The 21,616-nt window shown below is 38.9% G+C and overlaps 1 protein-coding gene and 1 long non-coding RNA gene across 13 annotated transcripts in view; one reads left to right on the plus strand and one right to left on the minus strand.

Annotated features, from left to right (window-relative positions):
• Positions 1-4,454: 4,454 nt before the first annotated feature.
• LOC127370672 (uncharacterized) lies at positions 4,455-8,595 on the minus strand. Its single transcript, XR_007886266.1, has 4 exons — positions 8,421-8,595; positions 6,932-6,985; positions 5,510-5,633; positions 4,455-5,231 (listed from the first exon to the last, which is right to left on the minus strand). It is a non-coding gene; the product is annotated as an uncharacterized LOC127370672 (long non-coding RNA).
• Positions 8,596-19,022: 10,427 nt separating this feature from the next.
• The window catches only part of LOC127370656 (ankyrin-1-like), a 71,249-nt gene continuing 68,655 nt past the window's right edge, over positions 19,023-21,616 (plus strand). For 4 of the 12 annotated variants that reach the window (XM_051412894.1, XM_051412898.1, XM_051412901.1 and 1 more), the window contains exon 1: positions 19,023-19,815. In XM_051412894.1, the coding sequence (XP_051268854.1) occupies positions 19,690-19,815 (126 nt within the window). In that variant the 5' untranslated portion in view covers positions 19,023-19,689. The remainder of the gene's footprint in view (positions 19,816-21,616) is intronic. The other 8 variants (XM_051412903.1, XM_051412900.1, XM_051412905.1 and 5 more) reach the window with 3 other exon arrangements.

Consider the following 21,616-nt stretch of genomic DNA (forward strand, 5'->3'; position numbering starts at 1 on the left):
TCTGCATGCATCAATGTCATGTTAATTCGTCATGACCTTCCAAACTACTCAAAGGACCGTTTTAGGATCTGCCACCATCATGGTTAACATTTAGGCAAAAGAAGAAAAAAATGATTAGAATTAGGTACTGATTATGGTCACCGTTAAAAGGAATCACTGTTGGTAGGACACAGGATGGAAACTGCGATCTCTGGAGTCAAAGTCAGATACTTCGTGCACTCAACCATTCAGTGCAGTTGGAAAGGGGGGTAATATGCAAGTGCAAAAATGTTTGATAAAAACGGAACTAACCCTGGTTCAAAACTAAAGGCTGTTGAGTCATTTTTAGGTTCATTGTAACTGTTTCAACAGCCTAAACTATCATATAATATAGGGGTGTAATGGTACGTGTATCCATCCTGAACACCCTGTGACCAAAACAATGACTGCCAGAATAGCTTATTTATGTCTACTATTCATGAGTCATTCTGCCAACAGCATTTAAGCACCCTCTGCTATTAGGAGTGTTTATCACTGCGGACATACGACCATACTCAGAGAGAATACAATATTTAAGCCTACGGTAGTGCTTGAACCTCTACAATGTCCCTTCCTGTGTTTAATCAACCTGTTGAGTTGTTTTTTTTTTTTTTTTTATTATTTATAGTATGCCATTATTTGAGTGCTTTAACTGTTATAGTAAGAATTATGGCCAATGATCTATGGTGGAAAAAAAAAAACTTGGTCTAAATGTTGGAGAGACCTTGTGTTGGTCAGTGTTTCTTTGCTCCACAACCATCAGTAGAATTGTCCAGGACTTTAGGATTAAACTTGTGAATAAAGTGTGAATTAGAGAATGGCTTGAGGTGAATGAGGGTACATTTATTTACAGACAGTAATAGGTTCAGGAGCACGGCACCAGTGTGCGGCGCCTGTAGCCAATCCTACTAAGTACCACTTAGTATTCAGAGACAGTATGTAATCCTTCAAGTCAGTGTGACTGCCTCCAAAAAGATTTGTATGTGTGCTTGTGTGTCATCTCGACCATTGCATATGAGACATACACTGTAAGCAATCCTGACTCGTAAAAATGACTTGTGGTAAGAACGTAATACCTGCCTGGATTATATTCAGAGACAACGTTTTTTTTAAACTCTACATTTATGTAACACAGTGAAGTCACAAGGAGTTGTCTGGGGTAGGTGGGGGTGGTAGAAAGTGCCAGACTATCACACCACACCCCAGGGTTTGTGTCCAGACCCCTGTATCAAAAGCACTTTGGTTAAGGGTAGGAAAAGATCATGACTTTTCTTAAAGGTCAAGTGTGTAACAGTTTTGGAGGATCTATTGGCAGAAATGGAATATAATATTCATTGGTATGTTATCATTAGTGCATAATCACCTCGCAATAAGAATTGTTTGCATTTTTGCATTTGTGTTACCTTACCTTAGAATGTTGAATGGCCAAGTTTCTACAGTAGCCCAGAACAGACAAACCAAACACTGGACCTAGGTCTTTTGCATTTTTTGCAAGCTTCATGGTCACTGTAGTTTATCCTACACGCTTGGAAGGTTGAGCTGTATTCAAATGACTGCAACCTGCATCTTTACCTCTGAGAACTACCCCATTGGCCATTGTTCTTTCCAAATGAATGGGGGCAAACAGTCCTCAATTAAATCATTGGGATGCATCTAATATGTTCTACTCATTGACTGCCACTCATTCTAAATCTATTCTGCTAAAAACCAAATACTGCTGGTCTTAGATACAACCATCTGAAGACTAAAGACCTCTGCTTCTGCTGTGGTTAAATCCACATTACCGCTGATTATACCTTTAATAATTTGGTCACAATTTAGCAGATTGACCATACACGTGTAGGCAGCCCCAGGGAGGGGATTGGGGGTGCTATAGCTACCCCTAGGATTGCCACAGCACCCCCTCGCACCCCCAAGAAATTACTGTGGCTTATTTATATTTTTCTAATTTGAACGACTTCATTTTGAGCGACTTTGACAAGGGCCAAATTGTGATGGCTATACGACTCGGTCAGAGTATCTACAAAACTGCAGCTCTTGTGGGGTGATCCTAGTCTGCAGTGGTCATACCTATCAAAAGTGGTCCAAAGCAGTGAACCAGAGACAGGGTCATGGGTGGCCAAGGCTCATTGATGCACGTGGGGAGCGAAGACTGGCTGGTGTGGTCCGATCCAACAGACGAGCTACTGTAGCTCAAACTGCTGAAAAAGTTAATGCTGGTTCTGATAGAAAGGTGTCAGAACACACGGTGCATCACAGTTTGTTGTGTATGTTGCTACATGGCTGCAGACCAGTCAGGGTGCCCAGGTGGTCATAATGTTATGGCTGATCAGTGTATAATATAGGTCTATGGTACTGAGTACTGTTGATTTATTAGTCAGAATCTGTGTGCACTTTCTGTGTGCAAGCACTGTCCATGGCATAACTGTGTGAACATTTATTCAGAGGTGTGTTTATGTATGTAGGCTATATCCCTTGAGCTGAATATCTTGCCATGTGTTTAACTCTAAAGACACTTTAACTGATGCAGAGCTCTTGGTACAGCATGTGCATGTGCGCATGTGTGTAAGGGGATTTGTAGCAGAAATTGAATTTTGGGCATGATTTGGCAACTGTCACATTAAATCCTAAATTTCAGAGCACTGAAAAGTCGAGCAATCCCATAGCACCATCAAAAGAACATTTCTGGCGCCACCATTGCACACACAGTCCAGCCATATAGGTTTCAATCTAGTCTTTTCAATCTTGGCTCTTCAAAGGGCTGATTGAGGGCTAAGACTTGGCTTTAGGGTTAGAGTTAATGGTTAAAGTTGGGGATACAGGGCATGTATTATGACAGTGAGCATCCTCACAACTGCAGATGTACAAAGGGTTGTGTGTGTGTGTGTGTGTGTGTGTGTGTGTGTGTGTGTGTGTGTGTGTGTGTGTGTGTGTGTGTGTGTGTGTGTGTGTGTGTGTGTGTGTGTGTGTTTAATGCCAGTGACTGACAGCTTTTCCCATGGCGACTGTGCTAAAAAGCCAGTGATGAAGTAGAAAAGTTCCTCTCTGTCTTTCTTCTTTTGTCTCCATTACTTTCTTCCTGTGCACTATATGCTTCTCTCTTTTACTCTTTCCTACTTCTTTTTATGAATCTCTCTCAGAACCATCTCTGCTCATATTGCCTATAAATGAACACAGTCTCAACCTACTTATAAAACCTGTAAGTATACTACTAATAGCCGCTCAGAAAATTGCAAACTTACATTTTGGGTATTACATTTTTCGCATTAAGCACCCAGTGCTTTGCAAAGAAATAAATATGCAGCCCCTCTGACCAACTTCCTGAGGTCTGCTCTTCAATAATACTACATTATACACGAAAATATTTTTGCTTGTTAATGCAGAACTTACTATAGCTACTGTCTGCTCATGAGATCATGAGATGCAGAGGGGAGACGCATTAATGGAAAAGAGGGATGGTGGATGGAGGGAAGAAGGCAGGGATGGAGTGAGGGTGCTTCCCTAATGGAGATGACTCATGGTTGTTGGAGCCTTACATCAGCTTTGTGCCTCAGCTTTACTCCTACATGAAAATCCTTGAAGTTGGTGCATCATTTTTTATTCAGAATGAAGCCCTTCTGGGATCTCTACAACAAAAATATGATTGGAAATATGATTAGAAACACTGCCTCCTTTATAAGCCAGGGCTGATTAGTATCACTTGATTTGGGGAAAACAATTGGAAAAATTTGTTTGCACTAATCTCACCTCAAAGGCAGAATGTTGTCACAAAATAATGCCCATCTTTGATCTTTGGCAGATCAAAAGGCAGAAAATATAGTATAGATATGCCAGTACTATCTCTTAGTATGATGCATAATCTATAATAAAACATAACTAAATAATTGTAGTAATGTACAGTATGTTAAGTGGCACTGTTTGGCATATACTCCCAACATTAGGGATGATTCCATCAAAGATAACCCTTGCAGAAATGTCTGCACTCACACACTGTCGCATATTGGCATATTCATGTAATTTGAGAGAATGCAAAGCATGACGCTGTAGTTTTTCTTCTTCCTCTATATAATCTTCCAACCTCCCACTTCATGCTACAAACTGTGCTGTAAGGCTGTCAGGCTGAACAGAGTAAGTGTAGTATCACGGTTGAGTAAGCTGTCTCTTTGGTTTGGGTCATGTAACTAAAAGTCACGCCACCCTCACTGCTGAATGGCAATGACTGAGCTTTACTCTGCATATTTCATGAGACAGACACAGGCTGTAGAAAACTGCCACACACCAGCAAGATGTGCGTGTGTAGAGTCGGCACGCATTCGAGAAAACACTTTCCTACCCTGAGACCTACCATGATTAAAAAAACATTTTAACCGAACCCCAAAATATAAACTTTGCAATAAAACTTGCATGCAATAGCTATATAAGAAAGTGCTTCATAGACCAAATAAATCAAATATTTGATTGATACAGAAATAAAATTCAGTCCAGGAACATTTTTATTATACAGCATGGTTACAAGTTATTCAATCCACTTTTCATCCATTTATTTATTTACTTACCACCATCCATTTATTGACTCTTCATTTTTGGCTTACAGCAGTGCAGCGAGTGGCTTGAAATGAACCGGATGGCAGAAAACCAGTCAGATAGCAGACTGTTGGCTAATTACAGTTCAGAAAACTCATTCCTAGATGTACGAGTTCTCACAAACATAAACAGAACTCAATGTTGGCCTTCTAAAATTCAAAAAAAGTGGGATTTAATATCAGAGACACAGAAGATTTGGACAACCCAAGCAGAGATACATCACACATTTTTGAGAACATTGTCAATAAGGTCGCAAGCGCAGTTAAAACACCAAAGACTGACAGGGATGAAATATCTCAGGCTTCCCCCCCGGGTTGCCCGACTCACTCTGATGTCTCAGAAGTGCCAAAATGCTTCGTCTTCAGCCATGAGAGCCCTGCCAACTTCATCAGCATATCTTATTTCCTCTGAAGAGGGAGAGAAGGGCGAGGTGGCGTGGTGTTTTGCATTTTGGGTGTGGCAAATGTCCCCCTGTGCACGACGGGCATGAAGTTTCTTCCCGAAACCCTTTCTTCTTTTGTACAGCTTTGTTATTTTTGTCCCTCCTACATGTTGTTGTTTTCTCAGAATTAACTCTTCAGAGACGAAGAGAAGTTTCAACCAGAATGCCTTTGAGGTGAACTCACTGCCTATAAAATATAGAAAAATATTATAATAAAAGGCTTCAGAAATATGAAAGTCATGAAATATGAAATATGAGTCAAGACTGACTATATTTGAGCCTCCAGTGATTGAATGAAAATCAATATAATGTATAAGTTTGTGTCTTTTGTTTGTGTCATTGTACCCATTTAACACACAAGCTTGTGTACTGTGTGCTAGTGTATACAGTAGATGCAGTACAGTTTATGCTTTCAGTAAGTATATTATACCATAGTGGATCTAACATTTTAATTTCAATTCTAACCTGAGGCCACAACAAGCCTGGGTTTAGCCTGGGAGATCTCATCAATATTTCAGAAGCAGACTCGGTGGTGAAGCAGGTCTGACGCAGTTAGGCTCGACTGCTGGAAACCTTGAATTGTAAACGACTGCATCAACAACACAGAAAAGAAATTATTCTTTTTGTTTTATGTTGTGCTGAATTTGAAAGTCTTATTTTCCTTGAAGCAAGTTTTCTGTGACAATATCACCAAGGCGAGAGTTATTTTCAAAATACTGACAAGATATACAAGTGGAACAGTTTATTTACCTTGTTTTACAGTTGTATCAAATGTTATATATCAGATTTCCCGTTTTTGGCATCACTGCAGTGTGATGTATTCACTGTTTCAGTCCTGTATTACACTGAATGTGCTAAAAACACTACAGATATGACAACACTCACTTTGAGTGTTATTGTAATAATTTAAATGTTGTCATCAAGGTTTTAATTAAGGACTGACAATGGTAGGGCTACAAACCAATTTTTCCACTCTGATTTAGTGCTACTATGAGAACCACAAAACCTACTGCAATGCGCTCAGTGAGAAAGTCATATTTTCTATTGGAAGTATATTTTTTGTGAAAACTTGTGAAAGTATATTTATTATAATGAAGTAATTTCCCCCTGGGATTAATAAAGTATTTCTGATTCTGATCTTAACAATATATTTATTGTTTTGCACATAGAAAATATACAGTCACAGGGACAGTAACGTTATGAACACCCCCCTTGCCCCACCCTCAACAGTATAAACATTCAAGGAAAGAAAAACCAAACAAACACAACAACAAAAAGTGGAAATAAAATAAAACACAAAATCAATAGTGGTCCTGTTTATTTATAAGAGGCATGCCAGCTTCCACAAGCGCCGCAATTCACTGATTCTGATAATTAATTTCAGTAATCTGCTTAACCCATCCAAAGTTGTAGGATGCTGCAGCCTGATCACACATCGGTGCTTATATATATTTATTGAAAATGTATTAATACTTGGTTTTTAAGTTGTTGACATTTAAATATATATATATATAAAAAGAAAAACTCACCATAAAAACTAGTGAAAAACACAAAAGGACCTATCTAGAGCCAGTGCTTCCTTTGTGAAATAGGCCTATAAAATGTCTAACTTCATGCAAGCAGTAACTGAAGTGGAGTCTGGTGAATATGACAAAAAAAACAACTCTTAGACATAAAAAATGCAACAAAACAAGTCAAAAACAGTATGTGTCATCCTCACGGACTTTCATCAATATCTGTCTTTCTCGCTTGTTGTCTTCCTTTGACACTTTTTTTCCCTCTTTATCCCTTTCTAACTTGCAATTCCCTGTGTTGCTGTCTCTGTCTCGTTTCCTTTAAAGCAAACACAGCTCTCCTGATAGCAAAAGCAGCACCATTATCAATTACCTCTGGTCTCCTGCACCAAATAACCTCCCTGCAGACACAGCACATTTTCCTGGCCTAGAGAAAGAAAGAAAGAGGGAGGACGAAGGAAAACAGGGTAAATGGATAAAGAAAGATTGAGAGGAAGTTACGGGGGAGAAAGAGAGAATCAGAAAATAGAGACAGCATGGCAGCGGAGGAAAGGAGAGAAAGACATAGGTAGGCAAATCTAGTGAGGCAGTAAAAAAAATTGCATTAAACATTATATTGCCTTTTTTAAGGTGGGCTGGTTGATAAGGGAGCTACTTGCACATTATGGCTTTATATATTACAATATGATAGCAGGCCTAAAATTTCCTGCTCTGTCTGTGTGTGTGTGTGTGTGTGTGTGTGTGTGTGTGTGTGTGTGCTTGGGATGTGTCCTCATTTGACCTAACTAATACACTCACTCATGCACAGCACAGAATATGAATTCAGGATACGCCGGTGATGATCTTTACTGACTGCACAGTCAAAGCAGTGAGCATAGGAAGAATTAATTTTCATTATCTGAAGTCCAGTAATTGGTACGCATTGAACCTATATAGATATAGGTGAGCTGTTGCAACAGGTGAAAGTGGAAAGCAATGACACAGCAGCAGTCCAGCTGATTCACTATTTCAGTGTCTGCACCAAAGTCCAAAAGCATGTTGTAGATGTTTGCAACCTTAATAAAACACTAACTAATGATACTGACATAGAAACCAAACTTAACATCTCACAAATAAAACTTACAGCATGCAGAGACACCACATGTGAACCTTATGAACCCACAAGGCAAAGAAAAAAGAAAGCAGCAGGCAGCAGTTAAAAACAAGGGAGTGAAAAAAAATCTGTTAATTAATTAATTAAAGCACATTTATCTGATTTACTTCAGATTTATTTTACCAACCCCAAACCATATGACCAGCTTTACCCTGATTCTCCTGTAATATTTTGCTGTATAAATAAAATATATATATAATCTGTATATGTATGTAATTGCAATGATGTTTAACCTGAAGTTTCCTTTGTGTCATGATTACGTTAAATAAATTAATTTTTTTCCCTATAGCCTGGTATCTTCAAATCTTTCAAAATTTAGAACAAAATTTAATCTGAGCAGGTCGAATGTAAACCTTAATTATCATAAACCCATGTTAGCAGACCTAACCAATGGTGGAGGGAATACTGCAGATCCTGTATATAAGTAAAAGTACTAAGAATACTCTGTTACAAGTAAAGTGAGACATTGACATTTTTAGTTAATTCAAACTATTATGAGCTAAATGTACTTAGTTTAAAAAGTAAAAGTGCTAAACAATTCCTTGCTATCATATCAATATTACTGATTCCTGATTATTACTGATCATATCCTGTTGCATAGTTTTATCTATAACAATCATGTTCTATAAGCTAATTCTGCATTGGGAATCTGAGTAACTAACTACCAGATGAAGTGAAGTAGAACATATTTAGCATAGAATGAAAGTACCTCAAATGTGTAGTTAAATCCAGTCTTTAAATGTCCCCTTAAGTTTGACCTTAGTGCCAGACACAACCCAGAATTCACTTAAGCCATGCAAGAAAAATGTCAGCACTTCGTTGGATATATAGTCTATGAAACAGCCACATATTTCCTGGTTCCTTTTATAGTGACATTTTGTGTTTACTCCTCTCATTGTGTTCCCCTCTCTCCTCTGTCTTTTTCTGCCTTCATCCGTGGGCTGAGCCAACGCCCATGTTGCTGCAGTGCAGCTCACTTCCCCGTTTCCAAAAACTCTGCCCCCCTCCCTCTCCTGATCTGAACACCCTTGCCTTTCTCTGTCGCTCCACCTCTTTGCCTCTGTCTCTCTGCAGTGAGGCAGAGAAGGGGCAAAAGGACAGTGAAGTGGGTTGTTTGTGCCACTCGCCAGCCTAAAATTGCACTGCCCTATAAACAAGTACGTATATCGACAGTTTGTAGCAAATGTTCGGTCAATAAATATGTTAAAAAAAACTTGGTTTGACTATTGTAGTTCTCTTGTGGCTCTCTCTCTCTCTCTGCTGTTATTTATTGGTTTGCATATTCGTAAAACACAAGAAAAAAAGAAGACAAGCAGTTTTATTTATCTTAAAAGTAATACTGCAGCAGACACAAATCTTAATTTAAATTACTCCCCTCCCCAACCCCACTGTGAGCAAACTTAATGACCCCTAAACAGACTCACGCAGATCATCTAAATGTGTTTAATTAGTTGAAAGTTCAGAGTAGTTCTGGATCTTTTCTGCGACTTTAATGACCTTAATAGCTTCACGGCACACCATTAAAGCACTTTGTGTTTTATCAAGTGCTGTTATCCCACATGAAGTGTTAACGTGATAAAACCGGGTTATGTAAGTCAGTGCTGGGCCTTTGGGAGTAATTTAAAAGTGAGGAGACTCGAGGCTTAGATTGCATCTTCTGAGAAGGATGAGGCCCTCACAAGGAGTGAAAGGAATAGTTTGAGAGATGTTACCGGGATTAACGATAGAAAAGAAAGAGATATTCCTTCAAAAGACAGAAGGCCTTAATCAAGGTCTCACAGAGAAGACACCCTATGATTGCATTACTTTTTGCCTTGCACATGTGACTAATGGTAGACAGAATAGAACAGATTGTTTGTGATCTGTTTCGCTGTATTTTCATGAGTAAAGTATTACTCTTACCCTGATCTCAGGTAGAAACTGGTAATTATTCACATAAAAAGCACCTGGAGTGTACAGTTAGTTACATGCAGTGATGCCAGTAATGCGTTACTTACTCCAATCTGACCACTTTTTTCAGTAACAAGTAATCTAACGCGTTACTATTTCCAAACCGGTAATCAGATTAAAATTACTTATCCAAGTCACTGTGCGTTACTATATTTGTCATTTTCCTTAATAAAAATATATTTGCTTTCTTCTTGCGTCTCTGGGGGTGAAGTAGCCTATGCGACAAGTCACGTTTTCGGCATGAGGACAGTTCACGTGTAGGCTAGCAGACACAAACATAAACAACAATGGAGGGGGGGAGAGAGATGCGCGTTTGCTAGCTGGAAATATAGTCACTATTTTGAGTTTGTGTCAGCTTAAGATGGCAATATTAATGAATGTTCATAAAACATGTTAAAAAGAATTTAATAGTTGTAATAGTAAACAATGTAGATTATAAATAGTAAGTTTTGCCATTACATTGTTAACAGTTAAATATGTCATGTCAAGAAAAACTGTCTTTATTTAAAAAAAAAAAAACATGTATTTCTTTCAGGAAACAGTTTTTAAGTTCAATTTAAAATGTCAGGAAATACATTGTTGATGTTACTGTTAAAAATGCACTTCCAATAAAGTGAGTGTTGGCAAAACCGGTTGTCATTTTTATGTTGAGACGGCGGGGTTGTTGTCAGCACCTGCTGAATGTAACTAATAAAGTAACTTGTAATCTAACTTAGTTACTTTTAAAATCAAGTAATCTGTAAAGTAACTAAGTTACTTTTTAAAGCAGTAATCACCAATTAGTAAACAGATTACTTTTTCAAAGTAACTGTGGCAACACTGCTTGCATGAAACTAAGTAAAACCATAACCTGGGTTGGGGTTTGATAGATTGTATTATGAATCCAGTTTGAATCTGCTCGTCAAATTCAAACCTTTATCAAATTTATTTAAGCTTGACAAAAACAAAAACCATCCTTTGGTTTAGAGTTTTCAACCTCATCTCACAGTCTGTCTACTGATTGAGCATCATAAGATACAGCTGGAAGAACATACCCACTGAAAGAGTCTTTAATCTTCACAAATATCCAGAACCAGCAGAATATTTCGTTCTTAGTGTGCAATAGATTTAGAGTTAGCACCAAAACTGCTGTAAAAGCCTCCTGAGAATGACTGCTTGCGGCTTGGAAAGAGCAATAGCCAATGGGGAAACTCCAATACTCCACTGATCACTCTCACTCAGTGAGGCAGGGACAGATTTGCTGGCCTTGCTTTGCTGCAGTCCATCCAAAAATCTATTGATACATGTTGAAACTACAACAAACAATTAAATTTACTAATTCAAAACAGTTTTATTGTTTAGTATTTTTTTCCTTTTTAAATACAAAGTCAGTCTTCATGTTACATAAAGTCTAATCGTTTCATAAAATGGGTTAAGATGTGAGGGTAAATCACACTAAATATACATTTCTACACCAGCTCTACTAGATTTAGGGTTCCCTATGCTCAGTGAGTATAGTGATGGGGTCCTGTCATGTGACTTCCTGTTAGATCATGGCGTACCCTATCGTATCATATCCATCATGTTGCTGTATATCCCATCACGTTCCATTATGCCCTGACCCTTCCCATCACATTATGTCATGTCCCATCAAGTCAGGTCATGTTGCATCGTGCTGCAGCAGGACCTAAACTACATAAACATAATGATTATGGCTGCAATAAAAGAAAGGCACTTGCTTTGTCATACTCCGGGCAGCTGTCGGACCTCTATCATCTCAGCTTTACCTCCTAATCTATGGAACAAGGTATTTGCAGTTGCAGTTTGCTGAACCACTGCAAAGCAAACACATTTACTGTAATGTAACTCTAAGAAAAAAAAGGGCAAAGTCGATAAGCATTGATCGGGAGCAGTGCGAGTCTTGTCCTCAAGTGCTCTTGGGCTGCTCTCTCAGGCCCTGCCAGGTAATCCAAGCCTCAGAGGTCAGTGAATTTCCCAGCAGGGTGAAGGAGGTGTGGGTGCAGCACCGGAATAAAAAGAGACAAAGTATTCCGGTGCTGGGTTCAGTGGTTATTTTTGAGAGTTAATCATCATCTCTCTGTGTACCTTTTTTTTTTCTCACAAACTAACGACAGGAACTTGGATGCTGCTGGGAGGTGTACATTCAAGGCATTAGGAGCAATCCAATAACCAATGTTTAAAAGCTGATAAATATGGAAGCTGCACTATCATCAGCTGCTAACTGAAAGGGCTTTGACAATGAAAAAGGAGACTGTATTATATGCAATGCAGAAATGCCGGGTGCGCTAGTCTCTTCATCAGCATTTCAGATGAAAAGAGAGAAAGTTTGCATTATTCCTCTCCTTGACAGGAAGCTGGTCGGCAGTATTGTGGCATCTTGGCTTCCACAGGGGTGACTGTGAGATAATTTCTGGGTGTCTGCCAAGTGCTTTTCACCCCCGAGCACTTTGATTCTCACAGACTGGGTCCAGCATGCTCACTTCTAATGATCAATGGCTCCTAATGGAGGAGTGGTCATGCACAGCATAAGATTTAAAAAAGGACACAAAGATTTTGTGCCTTTTTCTGAAATCAATAGCAGCAATCTAATTTTTATGATCCATTCAATGTGCAGAAGTCATCCAAAGAATATGTTATGCAAGTACTTTGGACTTTGAAGGAATAGTTTGACATTTTGAAAATATGCTTTTTAGCTTTATTGCTGAGAGTTAGATGAGAAAACCATTGTCTATGCTTATGAAGTTATAGTCAAGAAGCTTTGTTTAGCATAAAGATGAGAGTCAAAATGTTATAAAAAATCTGCCTGGAAGTACTGCTAAAGCTCACTAATACATGGTGGACTATTTCTTGCCCAGTGCCTTGACTTCCTGGAGTCTCCATTGGTTGCCTGGTGATGACTAGAATGTCCATGTGCCCAGCCAAGAACCTTTCCCACACATAACACCCTAAATTGTAATTTGGTTCACTTCACTATGCTAACCCTCTCCTGGCTATTGATCTTCTCATCTAACTTGTTTCATGATTTTATACTGACTTCAGGCTGCCGACTTTTACAACTGGCCAGGGACTACAGATGATAACTAGCCTGTTGGCTAATTCTAACATATTTACAGCAATATTTATTTATGTGCATTGTGATTGAGAAATGTATTATTTGATTAGATTAAACTAAACTGTGGAAGAAATTAATTTTATTTCTCAAATTGCCAACCCTTCATTAAATCTCATCTTCAAAGGTACTTTTCATTCTTGTTTTAAAAATCTATCATTGAAATGCAGCAGTATCAGATCAAGAAGACGTTCATTATATTTTGTGTTAAAATAATACTTTACATTAACATTCCATTTCAGCATTAATTCAACATCATGTCACATAATCTATTGAAAAGTTTTTTATTTTTTGTTTTTATATTTGTCTGTGCTTTCCCTTTGCCATGCTTAACCATGGTAGTATTGGTATATGGTAATAGTGAATATATTCTCAGAATGAAAAATACATCTTACATTGTCCTGTGGTGCAGGGGCTGAAATTGCTGAGCATACTCAAGTGCCTTTTTTGTTTCACTGTTTATCTGCATTGGTGCCCTTACATATTGATGTGCTATTTCTACCCTGCTGAGCATTCCTTAATGGAGCCAGCAGAACAGTTCTTTAAAGGGTTATACCATGGCTTATTGTTATGCTGAGGTTGCTTAATTAGATGTTATGTTGCACAAATGTCACAATATTTCGGTGGGTTTTAAAAGAGGGACAAAAGATAACACCCCTACAGTACAGAAAACAAGGCAAGACGTAAAAAGAAATTATGAGAGAAAGATTAAGAAAATAAAAAGCAGAGGTATTTCTTTTCTTCTTTTTTTTAATCATACAATACAGTATTTTGCTGCTGGCAGCAATGTTGTAGCAGATATTTCAGAGTGCTCCTACTAAATGCTCCATCCTCAGTGAGTCCTGTGTGTCAGGTGAATATTTTGAAACTTTGCTGACACCTACAGTTTCAAGTGTGTAAGTGTGTGGAGTGGTGTGCCTGTACTGATACTACAGCAGTGATAGTAATAGTGGCATTAGTAGTAGAGGTAAAAAAAAAAAAAAGTGTGTAAAAGAAACTCAGAGAATCTCCTGCTTATAAAACAGACAGAAAATGCCAAGTTAATAACTGAACCACTAGAGTCTGCACAGTTCTGTGAATCTCTATATAATGTACTTTAATCTACTGTATGTAAGGTATAATCTTTAAAAAGACTCATCAAGTTTAATAGATCCTTCCATTTCCACTCTTCCAAATCCTAAACTGTATAGGATTTTGAGGTCACATTATGAAACGACCTATAAAAGATTGCCTTGTTAATAAATAATTTGATGGACGCTGATGGTGTGTATTCCAAGAACAACGTGTAGGGGAAACATCACATCAAGGTGAAAAGAAAGGCATGTCCTCTGTTACAGCACTTACAACCTCTCTTTTCGGAGATGGGTGTGGACTGGCTGAGTCCCAGAATGTTGTTTTTTTTTTTGCTGAGGGAAGTGCAAGCCATCGTCAAGGGCAAAGACCAGTGGATACAGCGTCTGCTTTGGAGTTAGGCCAGATGGCATGTGACACAATGGGAAAGACACTGCAAAACAGTAGGGCATCTCAGGGACATTAGACAAACATTCCCGTAACATCTATTACTGTTTGTGCAGCAACAGTAATAGTAAAGTCAGAAACAGAAATAGAATAATGATAAAGTAACTGGATCTAAAAAACATAATGAAATGATCACTTTAACTAGGCACGTATTTTAACATTTTCTGCTTATATACACTCAAATAGAAAACCTTTGACATGTAGAGAAGTTAAACTGGGAATAACTGTAAATATCATTGTCATAATCACAATTCGAGTAGCCCTGAAACAAGAAAACATCCATGAACACCTATATATATGCATGCATACAGCCCCAACTCTTATCATCACATTAAAAACATGTGAATTGATAAATGACCAGTGTACTTCAAATGTAGGTTAATAAAAAAAATATCTTGTACAGCGAGGTACCATTATTCAAAAGCATGACTGAACAACACCGGAAGCACCCACACCCATGTTTTTGGGACAATTTTGTCTCAAAGATGTTTTTCAAGCAAAAAAGGGAGATAAACTGCCCCAGGGAGATACAGAAAAATGTCCATTACTAGCAATAACAACCAGCCTCCACCTGATGGTGCTACAACACAGTGTACATGAGAGGATGAAAGCCATTGCAGTGCAGGTTGAGTCTTTAAATAGCAGTGATGTACTTGTAAATCTCAGCACCATCATGAATCACCATCACACGGGAAACAGTTTAATCTACTCAGGAATGTAGAGCGTGACATGCTGGCAATAAATATTACACTTTCATGCTACACCATATGTCGACTGATGAACCACGACTTTGCTGCTGCAACGCAAAAAATAAGGAGGGATGTTACACATAATTCACCCCTGTAGCCAGAGCACTGCTGCCCTGTTTCTTTGATATTTAATTTTGACTAAGTGTTCAGTTGTTGAGTCATGGCCATGCAACAACCTTGGGAATCCTCTACAGTATGCTAAATATTCCCAAAAGCACTCAGGAGAAAATTGGAAGTGCCTTCATCTATTTTGCTTATGTAACACCTTGCCCAAAGATATGAGAGTGGCTGACACAGCAGACAATTTTAAAAAACTAAAAAATTATCCTTATGACAAATCTTCCAGTTCCCAGCAGTCTATTGCTCTTTTTTTTCATTACTGTTTGGTGATCATTATGGAGTACTGAGGTGGTTATAGTCATAAGATAAACTTAATCACATCTAGGCCAATTCCAAGATGAGTCTACGCACACCAAAGCCCTATTCAAGAATAATAATAAGCAATGAAGGCCTGCAGCTGTTTCCAAATACAAAAATCATGATTCTTATTAAGAGAGAACTATTATAAACCAATTGGAGTATTATATTTGTTTCAGAGGTTAAGACTTTTTAGTTAGTTAGATTTTAGACAGAATCTCATGTGATTAGGAAGTCATTGAGTTTATTTCACTACACAACCCCTTCAACGTGTGTGCAGATGCCAGTCAATCACGTCAGGCAAACGGTAAATGAAAATTTTTGCAGCATCATCATTTTGCATATTAAGCACACTGAGTTTGGCTGACGAGCTGGTGGAATCAGATCTGACAAACACCATTATCGTCATTGTTTTCATCAGTGATAGATCCCATCTGCTCCAGATCCTTTTTACTGTATGTGACGTCACCACTAAAATGTTCTTCATCACTACAGTCAGCAGATTTCTAGTGTCCTGCTGTTATTTATGAACAAAGGCATGCACATTAAAACCTAATCATCAATTTATTTCCAGAATATTTTTTTTATTTATTCTAGACATTTTGGATTTTAAGTTATAACTGTGCCACCCAGTTATGTGAAAGGCAGTTTGAGCCTCACAGAGAACAGCATGAGAGACCACACCTTCATAAGGTTGGAGCCCAAAATGAACCAAATAACTCATTACATTTCAACAAGTCCATGATTATGCAGGAAGATTATGGTAAGCAAGTTATTTAGTATTTTAATTGCCTTTCTCATCCTTTGTTTGAAGGTAGTCTTTGTGAAATGTTAGCTTAAAAACTTGAGCTTGTGTTAGCTTACTTTTTCTTTCACTAACAAGCTAATTAGAAAATGAAAATGTAACTTAATTTTAGCTGAACATTGACGGCTAACATGGTACATTAGGAGTGAGGTCTGCATAAGACGGTTTAAAATTAGCAGCAGGAGCACTAGCTCGTTCAGGTAGCCAGTTAAGTTAGCAGCCCGAGGTAAGTGCTAACCACTTAGCCCTGCTACTTAGCAATCTCACTGCATCTACTTAGGCACACACACACACACACACACACACACACACACACACTTTTAACTTCCTAGCATTGTTGGGACATTATCCTGCTTTATCATGTTAGGTTTAATTATACACCAGATACAAAAACTGTGACTAAATGCAGTAAAATAATGCAGTTCAGTGTTTTAGTTGAAAGTTGGTAACCATAGATACATATAATAGACTGACTACATGTCGCCTTGGGCTTCTAAGCATACGTCAAAACCGCCGCCATCTTGGAGCGGGGATCTGACGCGCCAAATTAGTTTTCCAGCATTCAGATCAGCTGTAAAGATGCCGGACTTTTGTGCTGCTTATGGATGTTGGAACAAAAGAAATGAAAAAAACAAACAGCAAGGGATAACATTCCACAGGTGATAATGTGTTTTATGATATTGAATGTTACGAAAGTATATTTCTGGTGATGAAATTATATTGTTTCAGTATCTATAGCTATGGTTGGTTCGGTGACGTTTTCAAAATAAAAGCACGACCGTCAAAAAGGTACTGCATGAAATATTGAGCTGTGAAGCCTTTAGGTCGGATTTTTTTGTGATTGTCATTAGATATGAGTACAATACAGGTTTAAAAGGAAATATACATACTATTAAGTGGAAGAATAATAAACCTACGCCTACTAGTACTGGTCATTACATTTTGAAGTAGATTATATTAATATCAAAAGCTTAAATTTTCTCTGGACTCGATCATAAATACATGTCTGTCAGCTGGAACAAACCAAAAAACTAAAAAATCGTTCGAGATTTTGACGATTTATGGTGATTTTATTTTTGTTAGATCTTTGCCTAGATTGACGCTAATGCATTAAAGGGGGGTGGATCCCCGCTGCAAGATGGCGTCTCTATTGACGCTTTCGTTACAATGAACAGCGGTAGTCAAGGCGACATCTAGTAAGTATATATATCTATGGCACTTAACCTAGTTAATGTGGTAGCACAATGGCATCCATACACTGGCCTTATCCCCCCATTATACTTTATTTATTCAAGTGTCTAAGTGAGTGGTTATCTAAAAGATTTGTGCCTGACAAAGACCATTTGACACTTACTGAATAAACCTCCATGAGAGCATCAATTTCAGTTTTTATGATGTGCACATAGCCTTGAATGTACATATGCATCTCCATGAGGGTCATTTCTTTGTGGAATTTGGAATAATTGATCTGGTTACACTGACAGCTATTCCACAAAACCATTCTGAATCAAATCTATAGTGCAGGGGGAGGCTATTGCACTATTTTCTTTATTACCTCCAGCTTAATAGATCCATTAGCATCCGGCACAAGAAAATACAAAGCTGTCACTCAAATGAATGCGCAGTGAAACACTTAACCCACCCACAAACACACAATTATACAGAGGCACACAAACACTAAAAGTTAGGGTTAAAAAAAGGTTAGGAAAAATGTCCGTCAGAAGTATTGTCATTGCAGAGAGATTTTGAATATTCACATATAGCCACAGTATTGATTTTCATGTCATGCCGTTGGGCTTGACATGATGGAATGGATCTGATGGTAATCTGTTAGCAGAAGGTGTCTGTGGATATAAAATGTATGTATTCCTAGTCTTGTCACATGGTCTCTTTGTTGAAGGCTATGCTCCATGTTGCATTGCAACATCATTCTGCAGAAAGATGATGTTGCATGGGCGGGAGGGGGGAATACATTAGACAGATAGAGAGAGAGAGAGAGTTTTTGATGTCAGTGCATCTTCCCTCTGAAGTTGAAAAGTGGGCTACAGAGAGCAAATACATCATGTGTACAATGAGATGAATCATATGCTATTTTCATACTGATTGCGTGATGGTTGTAATTAATATTTCAGTTGCATGTGAGACATTTTTACTGTTATTACATCAACAATTAAAGGACATAATGTTATAGTCTTCATAGAAGTAAGTGACATGCAGTAAAAGGACATATAGACTAAGAAAATAACAATACTTTTGCAAAAACTATAAAAAGTTATAGGTTTTTGTCCTATGGGCATCCAAACATAGACTAGTCACCATTTTTCATCCTATTATCTGTTCATTCTGTTTTACTCATCTGCTACTGAATGGCAACATCAAACAGCCCTGCATATGCCCTCCTGACGTGATGGAAAGAGGGAAAGTGGTGGAATGAAAGGGGAGGGAAAGGACATGCAGTTTTTATGAAGCATTCATGTTGTTGATGTTTTTCTCCGTGTCTGCTCCTGACATTAAACATGATAGAAGTAGGTTAGTGTAGATGTTAATGTATGGCACCACGTTGCCTTGCCACCTTAACATCAGCCTTTGACAGTCAAAAAGTGACCAAGCTGTGCAAAGAATCATGCCGCAGGAGAACAAGCACGCAGATAATGTATATTAGACAACAGATCATATCCATTTCTATTTTACAAGCTTCCATCTATTTAACAACTCCTCTTTCTCTCCATCTGTTTCCAGGAGGGAGGTGCCAGGAAAAAGCCATGGTCAGAGGGAGTCAAGACATGAGGAAAAAAATGAATATGAGGGCATTCCACAGCTTCGCCCTCATCTATGTACCTTACTTATGCAAGACGCAGCAGCTATTGTGAAAGAAAAGCGTTTGGCATAGAAGAAAACTGTGGCGAAAGAGGCAGCGCAGCAGGGAGAGGAGGACATTTGACAGATTAAAAAGAGGGAGCTCTGCAGCAGGATCTCCACCGTGCTGAATACATGACTGCGTGACTGGTCTGTGCAAGCAGAGGGAGAGAGGGAGGAGAGAAGGGAGGAAGGTAGGAAAGAAAGAAGGGGGAGGGGAGGCAATTCAGCGCAGTGCAAGCTGACTGGATGAGTAGCAGCCGCGGCACAGGCAGCAGCATCAGCACCACTAGCTGTAGCAATCTTTCTTTGTGGCTGCTGGAGGCTGTCTTGTGGCTGCCGTAGCATCAACATCATCCACATACACACCAATATCTGGACACAGACGTTCCCTCTGCTTGCCTTATACACACACATGTCGTGGTGGCCACCAGAGGAGAGGTAGTAACTGACGGGGCTCAGGGGACAGAGGGACACAGGAAGAGGAAACAGGGACGACCGGTGGTAGTGCAAACCAGAGGGGGGCTGGAGCAACGGTGACTGGAGCAGCGGCAGCAACAGTAGCAGCGGCACCATGGCACAAGCCGCCAAGCAGCTCCGCAAGACCAAGGACCTTGCGGAGGCCGCCGCCCAGGAGCAGAGGGAGAAGGAGGAGGAAAAGATAAAAAAGAGGAATCGATCCAGGGACCGCAGGCGCAAGGTATGGCTTTACTGTCTCAAGAGACAGGGGAGGTGACGGTGTTTCTTACATCCATCTTTCCTCCTCTACCTGCCTTTCTCGATCTCTCTAGCTGTCTGTCTCTCACTGCATCTATGTTGCAAGATTGGTGAGGATGCAATTACACATGTATAATTACACAGTGGCCTCAGCTGGTGCGTTTGTGTGTGTGTGTGTGTGTGTGTGTGTGTGTGTGTGTGTGTGTGTGTGTGTGTACGTGTATGTGTGTGTAGGCTAACCAGTCAAGCGCATATACTCTGGTACAGGTTGTGTTTGCTCGGTCAGATATTTAGCTCTGGGGGAAGCAAAAGGAGGCTGATGATGATTGTTATGCCGTTAGAGGTGTGACCAATATAGGCTGTTGGTTAAATAACAGGCAATGTCATTTTTTTCTTTGACATGACAAATAATTTGGGGGATTTCAGCCCTACGTGGGTGCAGCTCATTCATATTAATGCAATGCAAGTTCAGTGTACTGCACGTACATGTATTTTTATGCATATAATCACCTCACCTTTAACAGACTTTGCATGCTCTATTCTTTCCCTCACGAAGCTGTGCTGGTCTAAGATTTGGTGTCTTCCCCCATATTACAGAGTTTTTTTCATTGGGGGAGATGTAAAATGGAGGGGGAAGATGGAGGTACACTCTAATAATAGATGCATTTTTAACCCATCTTTATATCTTTTCTGGGGCATGTTTATGCTACATGTATTGTTCAATTAAGCAATCTATGCTAATGATTATATAATCTGCTGCTAGTAATGTTTGTTGTGTAGAATATTAATATTTAAATGTGTTGTCACAAACTAGGCACACAAGATTTCATCCTGTAGGCATGAGAGCTCTCATTTACTCACCTCTCCCCCTGCCCTCTCCCACTTCAGCTGTGCCTTTAGGTGCAGATTTTATTGGTCGTGCCGCCTTGCACTCGTGCCTGCCAGCACTGAAATGATTTATGGAAGCGCATATTATCTCATGAAAGGTACTTGTTGAATGGATAAAAAAAACTTTTATGAATTTTATCCCTTAGTGGAATTTACAACATTATGCCATGTACAGATGGGCTCGGTGTTCAATGCAAGAGCCGGCTCTCAGATGTTTTCTGTTCCTCCTGCAATATTTCTGTGTGCACATTGGTGACAACAGAGGATAGACAGATCTTTTCATATTCTCTTGTGTGTGTGCGTGTGAAGAGAGCATTTGTCAGAAGGACAGAAACACAAAGAAAGGAGCTAGTCCAAAAAAATGGAATCTGCAATGAGAGCTGGGGTGCTCATGGAGAGCATTCTCTTTTCTTAAGAGAAGTTACTTGATGTACTTTCAAAATAAACCACATTGTTTGTCCTGACCACAAAGCAGTAGGGTTTGCTAAGCTTTTCAGAGGCCATACAATAGGCTCTCAGCAGTATGTTCAGCGTGTTTTGCAGGTTTACTTTTTGTCGTAAGAACTCTAGTTAGCTGTATATTTTTGAAAAATAGGCCTCCATGCACTACGCTGAAATATTCTCTTTTTTTTTTATTTTTAGTGTAGAACAATGTGCGGAAACTGAGGTAATTAGCAAATCCTTAAATTATTGTTATGTAAAACATAAAATCTATAGTTTGATCAGTAGAAGGGCACTTACAAAAACAGTTCCATAGAAAAACAGTCAGATGGCAAAAAGATGAAGATTACATTGTGATGACACTTTATTATTTGATGATTACATAACTCATAACTAAGATTGGATTACACTGGACAAAGCATAACTTGTTCTTGTCATTTCCCCCTTTTTATTGT

This window comes from Dicentrarchus labrax, unplaced genomic scaffold, assembly GCF_905237075.1.
Source record: "Dicentrarchus labrax unplaced genomic scaffold, dlabrax2021, whole genome shotgun sequence".
Taxonomy (NCBI): domain Eukaryota; kingdom Metazoa; phylum Chordata; class Actinopteri; family Moronidae; genus Dicentrarchus; species Dicentrarchus labrax.